The 12154-nt window shown below is 37.4% G+C and overlaps 1 protein-coding gene across 4 annotated transcripts; it reads left to right on the forward strand.

Moving 5' to 3' along the window:
* The first annotated feature begins 7069 nt into the window (after positions 1–7069).
* Positions 7070–11675, forward strand: LOC113283167 (uncharacterized WD repeat-containing protein sll0163-like). 4 transcript variants are annotated; one of them, XM_026532341.1, is made up of 9 exons: positions 7070–7521; positions 7731–8141; positions 8457–9520; positions 9616–9706; positions 9811–9968; positions 10073–10127; positions 10238–10317; positions 10415–10508; positions 10776–11652. In XM_026532341.1, exons 3-9 carry the CDS (start codon positions 8522–8524, stop codon positions 11339–11341), a joined length of 2043 nt encoding a protein of 680 aa, XP_026388126.1. In that variant the 5' UTR covers positions 7070–7521; positions 7731–8141; positions 8457–8521; the 3' UTR covers positions 11342–11652. The 4 variants fall into 4 exon arrangements, with proteins under 4 accessions (XP_026388126.1, XP_026388127.1, XP_026388124.1 ...); XM_026532340.1 differs by having other exon boundaries at positions 7071–7521; positions 7731–7931; XM_026532342.1 differs by having other exon boundaries at positions 7731–9520; positions 10076–10127; positions 10776–11675.
* Positions 11676–12154: the final 479 nt, after the last annotated feature.

The following is a 12154-nucleotide window of genomic DNA, read 5'->3' on the forward strand; positions in this document are numbered from 1 at the left end:
TTTTTTTTTTAAAAATAAACTACCCATGGCAAAGGCACACTGATAAAAGATAATCAGTAAAATTTTTGCATACTCAAAAATCAGTATCCTATTATTATCGGTAATCACCGAAAGTCTTACTCCTTTGATAAAAGATAATCCAAATACTATTTTTTGTTTTCCAGAAATAGAAGATCAGAAATAAAAATCAAACTTTAACTAAAATCTTCATTTTATATGCATATCGATTTTTTTTAGAAAAAGAGTCTAATTCGTCAGCAACTATACTATAAAACTTGCTTCAAAAATAACCATACAATAAACTCGCCATCATTCTTATCTACTCTAATATCAAATCTCTTGTTTATTGGTCAAATATCAATGATAATACACAAATAATCTTTTTTTACTTTTCCATTAAATTATATACTAATAGGCTGTTTGAATATCACTTCTGAAGTTGTTTTCGATTTCTGGAAGCGGAAAAGTTAGAAGGTAGTTTGGATACACAATTTCAGAAAATTTTTATTAGAGGGAGAGAAAAAAGCGATCCGAGGAGAACAAAAATCGTGGTCGACTCACTAACTCGAGCTTATTCAATATATTTTACAAACTCAAACAGAAGTATCCTTACTAAATATAATTACGCCCACTAACCACACAAACTTGCCCTCATTCCCAAAAAAACTCCACCACCATCGATTCTACCATCATCACCTTAAACAAAAATTTCTTATATTCTTCGCCATTATCGTCATCTCTACTAACACCTCAATTGAGCCAATGAGCCTTACGATCTCCTGGATTACTTAAATTGTACTTTTAAATTTTGTCGTCGGACATAACATTTTTTGGCCAATACTATATACTATGTCGAAATAATTTCTGGTAATTAACAGTCACAAAATAACCAATTTGATCACTTGACTTAATAGCTTTAATCATAGTTTCTTTAATTACTACCTAAAGTTTTCAAAAGAAACTCAATTGAAAGAACCAAATAATTTTTAGGGCTAGAGTTTTTCAACACCGAAAGAAAATAATGTAGGGTAGGCAAAAGAAGCCAATTTTTGCTAGGATTTTCCCCCTGATATCCGGGTAGATGTTATTGATTTGGATAATGAAGTATGCGTTTAAAAGTGGTAGCCATAGATGTACGAAACAACTTCGATTATGGGCTCTCTATCTGTGAACGATTTTGCAATGAAAAATAAGCTCATTCCTGATTCTCCATTAACACATTTTTCCTCTCTACTATCTACTTTACTCTTTTTTAGTTCGATTTGATTCATAGTTTTTTTTTTTGTTATTTTGATTAGGATTTGATTTATCATTGTCTAGGTAAAGGCGAAGGTGAAGTATTTTTGTTTTTTTTTTGGTTGGTGGTGCATCTCGATGGTGGAATTTTTTGGGTGTAAGTGCAATGAGCAGGATAATTTGGTCTTTTTTATATTAAATTACTGAATCAATCCTAATCAGCGAGTCGGTCATGATTTCTGCTCTCTTCGAATCCATTTTTACTCTTTTTCTGACAATAATCTTTCAGAACGACTTCTACAAACAAATAAAAGTTAGCTTTTGTAAAACAAAAACATTTTTCTTCCTACTTCTATTTCTGGTATCCAAATAGGCGAAAAAGTATCAATTACACTCTCATTTTTTCATATCTCTAATCAATTCTTGTTGATGTCCTTATTGATCATAAAATTTTGGAACAGATTTTGGATGAACTCTTTGTATCTTTTCTGGAAGAAGAAAAATTGATAGGTCAAGGGTAAGTGTGCATTAGTGAGAGGTTAGGATACCATACTTTTTTCTTTAACGATTCTTTTATTTTTCCTGGCGTCATTAGGGGAGACTCTGAAAGAATTAGGGGCGACTATTTTATTCCCAACCCATTCGCAAGGTTATGGGATGTCTTAATTTCAGGAGATTACCCAATTGCCCTTCTGTAATCGGTAATAAATATAGGTATTTTAGCTATCGATTGTCAAAGTATACACTTGAAATGTGGTTTGTGGCCGTGAGCTATCGGTAGATATTTTAAGTTCATAAATAACTTCATAAGCTACCGATTATAGCAGTTCCCAAATTCGAAAAAATTGAGATTTTGGCAAAAACAAAATTTGGTACAACTTCATAATCGGAGGTTATGTAAAATCATTAACCTATCGATTGTAGCAGTTCCCAAATTCGAAAAACTAGAGATTTAGGCAAAACAAAATTCGGGACAACTTCATAATCGGTTGTTAGGTGAATTTTTTAAACTACCGATTATGGTAGTTCCCAAATTCGAAAAACTAGAGATTTCAGCAAAACAAAATTTGAAACAACTTCATAATCGGACGTAAATTAACATCGTATTACTATCGATTATATAATTGACGACCTAACCTTTGGGCGATTAAACCCACCCAAAACCTAGGAATTTCATTTCATTTTCTTTCTTTCGTTTTCAACTCTTCTTCTCCTCTTCTTCTTCCCTTCTGATTGTGGAGACTAAAAACACTATTCCCCTCTATTCAAACTTCAATTCATCGTCATCGTTCATCGCCGCATCGAAAAACATCGTCGATTCTTCCATAAAACGATGACTGATACTAATGAACCCACGAGAGATCGAGAAAAATTAAAGAACAAATCGATTGAAAATGCTGCAAACGAGGATGAAGACGACGAACATGAAGAGGATGACGCCGGTGATGTAGGTGGTGGTGGTGGTTCTTCTGATAATCAAACTATCAAGCAAATGACCCCAATTAGGTAAGTTTCTATCGATTTCTAGGGTTTATGTTGTTTCAATTTGATGAATCCATGAAAATTAGTTCTAGGGTTTTCGGTTATTTCCCAGAATCGGTAGTTTGGATCTTCATTTTATCTACCGAATGTGTCCAATTTTTAGTATTTTCGGTTACATCGACTAGAATCGGAAGTTAAATTTTTATGGGTGACTCCTGATTATGTATCGATGTGAGCCAGTGAACCCAAAAATGGACTTAATCGGTAGTTAGGTTTATTTTTCCTTACGATTGTAACACATGATAAGAACATGTAGGAACACACATATTCCTTAAAACGGAAGATAATATATATTGTATTTGACTACCGGTTGTGTGTAATCGCTAGTTATTCGAAACCCAAATACCTACCGATTATGCAAGTTGTCAAATTTACAAAATTTGTGATTTTTGCAAAATCCAATTTCGGGGCTACTTGATAATTGGAAGTAATGTTATTTCTTGTCTTCCGATTATGTTTAATCGGGGATATGTTAGACACTTTAGTTCCGATTATACATGTCTCATGACATTATCAATTTCTGAACCCAAAATCATGTATAATCTGAAGATAAAGTTATACAGCGACGTCTGATTTTTATTACTCGGTAGCCAAATATTATCCCGTGCTACCGATTGTTCACAATCGGAGGATTATAGTTTATCAATTCCTTCCGATTGTGTGGTTTGTAGTGTTATACTTACGAACAAATGTTATTTTTTAGGGACAAGCGAGGTAAGAAAAACCAAGGTACAACTGTCTCCTGGCCTCGTCAAAAAAGGGGACAGAAACTAAGCGCTAGTGCGCGGAGAGAAAGAGAAAGGACTCAAAAAGGAAATTCTAAAAATGATGGTACTCGAGGAGCAGTAGAATCAAGCGCTCCAAAAGGAACTCAAGAAGAAGTACAACCAAGCGCTCCGGAAATAACTCAAGAAGAAGTGGGAACAAGCTATCTAGATATTAGATTACAAGAAGGACAACCAAGTGGTACACAAGGATAAGGAGGAGCTACAAGGAAGCCAATCGCGAAGAAAGCTTCACACCTTGTCCCCATTGAGTTGAAGAAGACGGATTTTGAAAAAGAAATCCTGGGGATGCATAGAGATGGAGGAGCATTGTTATTTGGATACAAAGACTCGTGGGCAAGAGAAATCTACGAAACTGAAGTAATAATCATATTCTTTTTTACTAACGTATTGTCGTTTTATTCGTAATGATACTCTATTAATTTTGTAATGTGTTGTGTGTTTAATAGTATCATTCCGATGCGATTCGTATACTCAAACCCACAGCCGCACCCACTTTGATGAAAAAATGGCCTTTATCTGGTGAATGTGAAAGGTTCAACACACTCATAGCCAACTCTGGGTTATCTTCTGCTGCCGAGAATTCAATGTTGGACCATGATCGGGTAGCAATATCGTCTTTTGTGGAGACAATGTATCTCGAGACGGATACCTTTCATATGCCGTTTTGGGAGATGACGATTACTCTGGATGATGTGAGGCAAATTCTTAATCTCGACGACCATGGTGAAGCAGTCAGGCGTACCTACACAAAGCAGTTAAGTTGGGAACAACTTGATGAACTCTGTCAGAAGTGTCTTGGTTGGGATAAAGCAACAACGGACATTGAACTCAACAGGTGCTTTAGGTACAAGACTAGGCAGTTCAGCATGGCTCAGTTGATGACGATGTTCATAGGCACAAAGGAGAAAGAAGGGAAAGGACCGTTAAGCGATGCCGAAGTGGGGCATGCGTCCACCGCTTATTTATTGAGTGTATTGGGATTTTTTATATTCCCCAATACCAGTGGCAACCGAGTAGACGCCAACCTTCTACAGCTATTGGATCCTCTCCATAAGGTCGCGAACTACTCTTGGGGCACGACATGCCTTGCATTCTTGATGACAGAGTTGAGAAAGGCGTTGAGGCTTAATACTAGCCAAATTTCCGGGAACGTGAGTATATTCCAGGTATTTGCTCAACTCTATTAATCCATTGATCAGTGTTTTTTTTTTGTTCATCTAATGTAAGAATCAATCTCTAATAACTGGTTCGACATCTATGTAGACATGGATCTATGACCACTACCCTGGTCTGAAATTGGCAGCAGAGAACCCCAAGTGGGAGAAAGGTACACCGAGAGAAACAAAGTACAAGTTCAATAACAACTGTTCAAAGTACAAAGGAGCAACATTTGGTTAGCCTGAGGGAGAAATTAGACTCACTTAAGGCCTCAGATGTATGTTTTGATCCATACAAGGAAGACCGAGCTAGTGGACATATAGCGGGTCGCCCCGAGTTGTGTCGATATTATGGACCGTTGTGGCACCACACAGGTTATGTGATGTACAATGGCTCCAGGGTGATGCGAAAACATGGTGATTTCCAAACAGTGCCATGGAACCACATACATGGCAAGTTCAAGTTGGACGTGGAACATAGCGAGTCTAACCAGGAGAACATCAAGGTAGTTTACTCTAGTTCACCTACTATTTGTGAGTATTGGGATAAGAGGATGGACTTCATGGTGAACATAGCGAGATCTGCCAACCGTGGTGATGAACATGATCCAGGCTATATGGAGTGGTACCGGGAGCATTCCCATTTTCGTGTAATCCGTGAGCTTAAAGCGAAGACGACCTCGACGGCTTCTGTTTACAAGTGTATCGTCGAAGAAAAACCGAAAGGTTATGAAAGACTGGTGCGTGTTATTTTCTCTTTAATATTACGACTCTTTTTTTAAGGTAAACTCCATTTGATTTTATGTAAATTAAAAAAACGGGTGAATAGGTTCAAGTTTTTGGATAAATGGTGCACCGGTTGCATAACGGCAGGGACTCCTGTGCCAATTGAGAAGATTAAAAAGCACAGAGAGATAATTGAAAATGTTGATAATGTGGAGTATGCATCAGAGTTTGGGGAGAAAGTTACAAAGAACCATCCCAAGAATAAAACATCAAAGACGAACAAAAGATCTCAGGCATCTTCAAGATCTCTTGCCGAAGGAACTGTTGAGGGAGATGAACGTGATGCTGGTGATAATGCTGGTTGTCCAAGTCGTGCTAAGCGTTCCAAAACTTTGGCGGACAATACTAAGAAGAAAACTAGGTCTTAGTGTGTTGTTGGATGTTGTGGATTATGTAGTTTTTAACACTTTCTTTTGGATTATGGTGGTTTAAATACTTGTTTAGTATTTTGGATTATATGTTCTTAAATTTATGTATTGTGAATGTATTTTGTGTTATGTTTATGACTTGGTCATCTGAAACTGCATAATTTTTTGCCAATAATCGGAGGATAATAATCAAACTTATCTACCGATTCTGATCAATTTTGGAAAATTTACCAGAATCGGTAGTAACATTATCTACCTTAACTTCCGATTGTGGTGAGTTTTCCAATTTTTTGTCAGACAAATCCACAATCGGAAGTATAACTAGGAAAGTTTACTACCGATTTTGGTGGTTTCATTTCACAGTTCTTCTGTACAAAAAAACACTGATAATCAGACACAAGATTTTCTCATTGACTACCGATTTTCGTGGGATTTAGCATCGGTAGTTTTGATGACCTTCGTAGTCTACCGATTATTTAAGTTCCCAAATTCGACAGCTTGAGTTTTTTTTCCAATTTCATTTTTGGAGCAACTTCGTAATCGGGAGAAAAGTTAACTCCTATTCTACCGATTATTTAAGTTCCCAAATTCGAAAACTTGAGTTTTTTTCCAATTTCAATTTTGGGGCAGCTTCGTAATCGGGAAATATAGTATGATATTACACCCGATTAACCACACCGACACTACCGAATATGAGATTAGCCCCCGATTGTCTACACGTAGTCTAACGATTATAAGATTAGCTACCGATTGTATACACCAACATACTCGAATATAGATATGACTACCGATTACAGGTTTCATAGGAAAAAACGAGGCTGACCAAATAAACTACCGATTGTTAAGGACATATTTGCCATTTTGAAAATTCACAGATAAGGGATGACCTCACTTTAGATTTGGGTGACTTTTTTTTATTTTTTTGTATCGCCCCTAATTCTTTCATGGTCGTCCCTAATGTCGCCAGGTTATTTTTGTGGACAAAAACTAAAGACAAACAAAACTAGTACCCCATTGAAAGTAGGAGAAAATGCTTCACTTAATTGGATCGGATTGCCCCAAGATTGACTTATTGGGCCTCCAGTACTCCCAACCAAACATGTAAATGTATATCTGAAACGTGGAAATCACCCATGAGAATTGGTTCGTATTTTGTTGATACTCGATGCCAAATGCCTCTCTTCACAAATTGTAAATTAGGGAAGACAGAACATATGTTAATTAATGGCAGAGAATCAAATTCTCTCAATCCAAAAGTGAGCTAAATGTCCATTAATTTGATTGGTTTTAAATTTTCCTTTACTCATTTACAGATCTTTCACATTTAAAAAGAAACAGAGCTATGAAACTAGTACTGATATCTATAATGGTGCAATGCAACAAGAAATGCGACATCCCAGAAATAGAGTAAACAAAACAAGCCAACACCAGAACAGAAAAAAAATAAAAAGAGTCTACACAAAAATACACAGATAGTAGCTGCTGCTGAAGAAGAAGAAGAAAAAACTCTGAATTTCTTCGCTGACACCTGTCGGTTTGTATCCTAGCTTAATATCCAACCTGCAACCGGATCTAAATTAAACGATCATTCACTTTCACTCTCTTCTTTTTTTGATACAGAGACTAGCTGCCTGAAATACCTAAGTAGGTTTTCTCTTTTAGCTTTGTCTCTGCCATTAATTAATTAATTAACAAAAATAGAACAACAGAAAATTCGGGGAAATTAAACACAATTTCTATAAATAAATAAATTCAATTCAAAACCTAACTACTCTAGAATCTATTCATAATTACTACCTATGATTTTTTGAAATCTTTTGGTATAATTGGTATATATATTTTTAATTTTACAGAGAGAGATGATGAAGAACAAGGCTGATAATAGTTGCAGGAGGAGGCTAGATTCACGGGTCATAGTAGCAGCGCCGCTCGTGTTTGTCGCTCGTGCACTGCCTACTACTACTAGTATTACTGTTACAATTGTCATTATGATGATTATACCATTTCTCTAGGTCTGCTGCTGTAATTTTTGCAAAATTCCACTGTTTTATAAGGTGAGAAAACACTCATTATTCATCATGTTCTTCACCCCATTCCTTCCTCCGCCATTTTCTCTTGTGTTAAAGTGAGTGAAATTAAGAAACACCCTTTGGAGTCTTGGTACGGATGATTTCGATTTTCAATTTTTTTTTTTTTTAGTTGAGGGTTTACATTTGGTTTAAAAGAGAAGCAATCACAGGTTGAGGAGAAGGTTAGGCACAAAGGTCGGTCATTTTTGATAATTTTGTTTGGTTCAACTAATATTATTATTGATTTGATTAATGTTTAAGTTTCCGGGGGTCGTTTTGGGGAGTTGTTGTTTCTTCTGGATTATAAAATTGGGGTTCATCTCAAGGTCTCTGGGGTTTGGTTCCTCGTACCCAGCCATTTCTTTGTGTTAATTTTCTTATAATTGTTTTCATTTTGTGATCATCTAATTGGACCACGTTTAGGCGGGAGTCTCGCTCCGTGAATTACGATTTAATTTTTGAGTCTTTATATGGTTACTACATTGTCTGCTTTATTTTGACTCTATACAGAAAGGAAGGTGCAGGGAATGTGAGTTTTTGATGTGGAATTTGGATCTTGTACAGAATTGGAAAACATGCAGAGGTTTGGTAGTCAAGGTGAAGAATTTTACTTTGATACACTAGATTGTGTTCGTGATTGTAGTAGTGGTAGTGAGTGTGAATCATCAGAAGAATCTGTGAGTCGGGGGATTAGTGGTGGATTTGATTACGGAATTTGGACCAACGAGCCTGGAAGTGTCAGGGAGCGTCGCAACAATTTTCTTCAGGGTATGGGATTTGGTGAATTGGTTGATTCGGAATTGGGTTTCTCGAAGAACATCGACAAGGAGATGAACAGAAACAATCTTGGGTGGGAAAGAATATCAGAATGCAGTGGTGCTGTTTCAAGTTCTGCAGGTTTGAATCGAGAGGAATACATTGTTTGTTGTAGAAACGATCCAGAGAGCCGAACCAAGGTTGTTGGTACCCAATCAGCGCAGAAAAGATTCAACAAAAGCTCAAACTCCAAGGTTCTTGCTACAGAATTGGTTCAAAATAGATTCGAAAGAATGTCAACACCAGGATCAAATGAATTGGAAACATCAGCTTGCGGAGAAAAATGTAAAATCAAGTCTTGGTGGAAACGTATGATGCGCAAGAATAAAGGAAGAGGACGCGTTGCGGAGTCTAATGTCAGTGATAAGAACCATGATGGACCGGATAAAAATAGGATGAAGGTGCAGAATAACAAAAAGTCGTGTGTGGAGTTCACAGCAGTTTATATGGATCAGGAAGTTGAAGCTCACAAGGGATTTGTCTGGACCATGAAATTTAGTCCCGATGGTCAGTTTTTGGCCAGTGGTGGTGAAGATGGGGTTGTTCGAATTTGGCGTGTTACCTCAACAATAGCTCTAGAAGGTGGTGCAAAATTTGTTGATAAAGTTGAAGACACAAAGCATTATCTTGGAAGAAAAAATTCAAATCCTGCTTCTGTTATCATTCCTAAGAAAGTATTCAAAATTGAAGAGTCACCAGTACAAGAATTTCATGGCCATACAAGTGATGTCTTGGATATTTGTTGGTCTAAATCTAATGTAAGTTAAATCTGCTCTGCTCTGCACTAAACTACTAATGTCAATTTATTACGGAACTTTTTTCTGATATATTTTGATTGAATCTTTGGATGCAGAGTCTACTTTCATCATCCAAGGACAATACTGTTCGGTTGTGGCAAGTGGGTTCTGATGAATGTCGTCAAATTTTCCCTCACAATAATTATGGTAAATACGATATGACTGCCATCACCTCTAACTTGACCACAATGCATATTATTTACCCGCATTTTTCAGAATCTTATTTTGTGGTTTTTCTCTCTTGGAATCAGTGACATGTGTTCAGTTCAATCCTGTAAATGATGCATACTTTATTAGTGGATCCATTGACGGGAAAGTTCGAATTTGGGGAGTTTCAGAAAAACGAGTTGTAGATTGGGCAGATGTACGAGACATAGTAACTGCCATATGCTACCAGCCAAACGGAAAGGTTTTTTTCTTATCCGGGCACCTTCAGTACAATTGTTATATGGGTTGTAAATTTTGAGTTACTGTCGCACTAGGTGTTAATTATGAAGTGTTCTTTTTTCTCAGCAGGGTTTCATTGTTGGTTCCATTAAAGGTCGCTGCCGTTTCTATGATTCGTCAGGTATGCAAATTTGTACTTATCTTAAGCTCGTATAATCAAGTACCTGAAGCTTACACCTAGGGGGTACTATTCTTCCTGAAATGATGAATTCAATTTTTATCATGGACCAGGTAGTAATCTCCAGATGAATGCACAAATACGTATACATTGCAGAAAAAAGTCCTCCAACAACAGAATCACCAGCTTTCAGGTTTTTTTCCTCTTGAATCTTTAGCTACTAAACAATATAGTCCTTCATGCATATGCATTTTGTTTTTAGTTTTAACTTAATTGCCTTTTGGTAACAGTTTTCGCCTGAGGATTCCCACAAAATCATGATAACATCAGCAGATTCCAAAGTTCGAATTTTTGATGGCTCATCTGTCATTCAAAAATACAAAGGTATAGCATGATTTACCTCTATTGTGTCTATTTGTTAAGATTCTTAGTTGAATCCGGCGGTTCACCGTAGAACCGCATGCCTAAACAGCTGCCAATGTATCCTGTAGAACCGCATGCCTAAACAGCTGCCAATGTATTCTTAGTTGAATCCGGCGGTTCACCGGAGAACCGCATGCCTAAACAGCTGCCATTCTTGAATATCCCTTTGGTTCCTCTGTAATTTGTTACAAGGGCAGGATCCTGACGAGTTGGAATTTTAATATACAGGTCTGCGTAGGTCAGGAAGTCAGTTATCTGCCTCATACACTTCAAATGGGAGACATATAGTGTCTGTAGGAGAGGACTCTCATGTCTATGTATGGAGCTGCGATGATGTATCTGATGATCCCTCATCAAAGCACACAAAGTCTACTAGCTCGTGTGAGCATTTTTATTATGAAGGTGTTTCTGTTGCCATACCATGGTCTGGTCCAGAGTTGGATAATTTGGATCCAATGGATCTAAGTATAGATAGTTCTGTATGCTCTTCGCAGTCAGATGATTCCTTTTCCTGCTCGAGAGATTCGGATCGTTTCGCTTTTGGTGGTTGGTTCTCCGTTGATAATCGAGGTTCTGTGACTTGGCCTGAGGAGAAACTACTGCCTCGGGCCCTATCAGGTGGAGAGCAGAGTTACAGGCAGCACGAGCCGAATCAGATCCATAATCATCAAGCTCCTTCGGAATCATGGGGTTTGGTTATTGTGACAGCGGGTTGTGATGGAAAGATCAGAACCTTCCATAACTATGGGTTGCCCGTCAGGCTAGAAAAGAGCAGCTGCAGTCGCAGAATTTGATGAAGAAAGACGCTTATGCGATTAGTACGCCGCATCGCAGTTTCAACTATATGCACATAGGTAGTCGTCTATGCCATTAACACGGCGGCTATTGAAAAGAGTAGCCGCAGAAATAGTAGTTGATCAAGGACGATATTGATAGATTGTTGGCCACCTTTTATCCAGAATAAAAGAGATCTGCCTGAAAATTTTGTACTTAGAATCTATTAATCGTTCAAAAGCATACGATGATGTTTAGCACATTTCTGTAAAAAGCATATGATGTTTAGCACGTCTGTAAAAATCAATTATCTTTGTCCGGGTCATTCTGATTAGTCGTTCCAATGTTTGATGCTTTATAGCGTGACATATTGCTCTGTTCTCCCGGTCATATGAACACTTGCACAAAGTCGGACCCATATATAAACTTGATGCGAACATGTTTGGGGAAGGATGTCATTTTAATGATTAACATGGATAACATGAATCATAATTACACACTAATTCTGATAAACATAGTTACTCACTAATTGGCTTTCGTTCCTTGGTACGATCGAAAGATTAGCGTTGCAGAAAAGAAGCACAGTGACCAATAAAGTGACGTTTCCAGCTCACCAAAACAACGCTTTTTATTTTGTTGGAGGCTTGAGTTACGTTCTCGAACTCTTATCGGGAAGATCGTTTGTACTCGTTCGGACAATCAGAAGGACAAGGGCAAAGTAATAAACTGTGGCACCACAAACAATAGCACACACATCCTTGACTTTCTGATGGTCATCCATCGATATGCCATGCCATAAATAAGATCGGTATATCTTGCAACCTGCTAAAGGT

The sequence above is a fragment of the Papaver somniferum genome, chromosome 5 (assembly GCF_003573695.1).
Source record: "Papaver somniferum cultivar HN1 chromosome 5, ASM357369v1, whole genome shotgun sequence".
Taxonomy (NCBI): Eukaryota; Viridiplantae; Streptophyta; class Magnoliopsida; order Ranunculales; family Papaveraceae; genus Papaver; species Papaver somniferum.

Bases quoted from the DNA above. Each gene is read 5' to 3' on its own strand.
- LOC113283167 (XM_026532339.1), top strand. From the start codon at position 8,522: ATGCAGAGGTTTGGTAGTCAAGGTGAAGAATTTTACTTTGATACACTA. The intron at 9,707-9,810 runs GTAAATACGATA...TCTTGGAATCAG, and splicing joins TTTCCCTCACAATAATTATG to TGACATGTGTTCAGTTCAAT. The intron at 9,969-10,072 runs GTTTTTTTCTTA...CTTTTTTCTCAG, and splicing joins GCTACCAGCCAAACGGAAAG to CAGGGTTTCATTGTTGGTTC.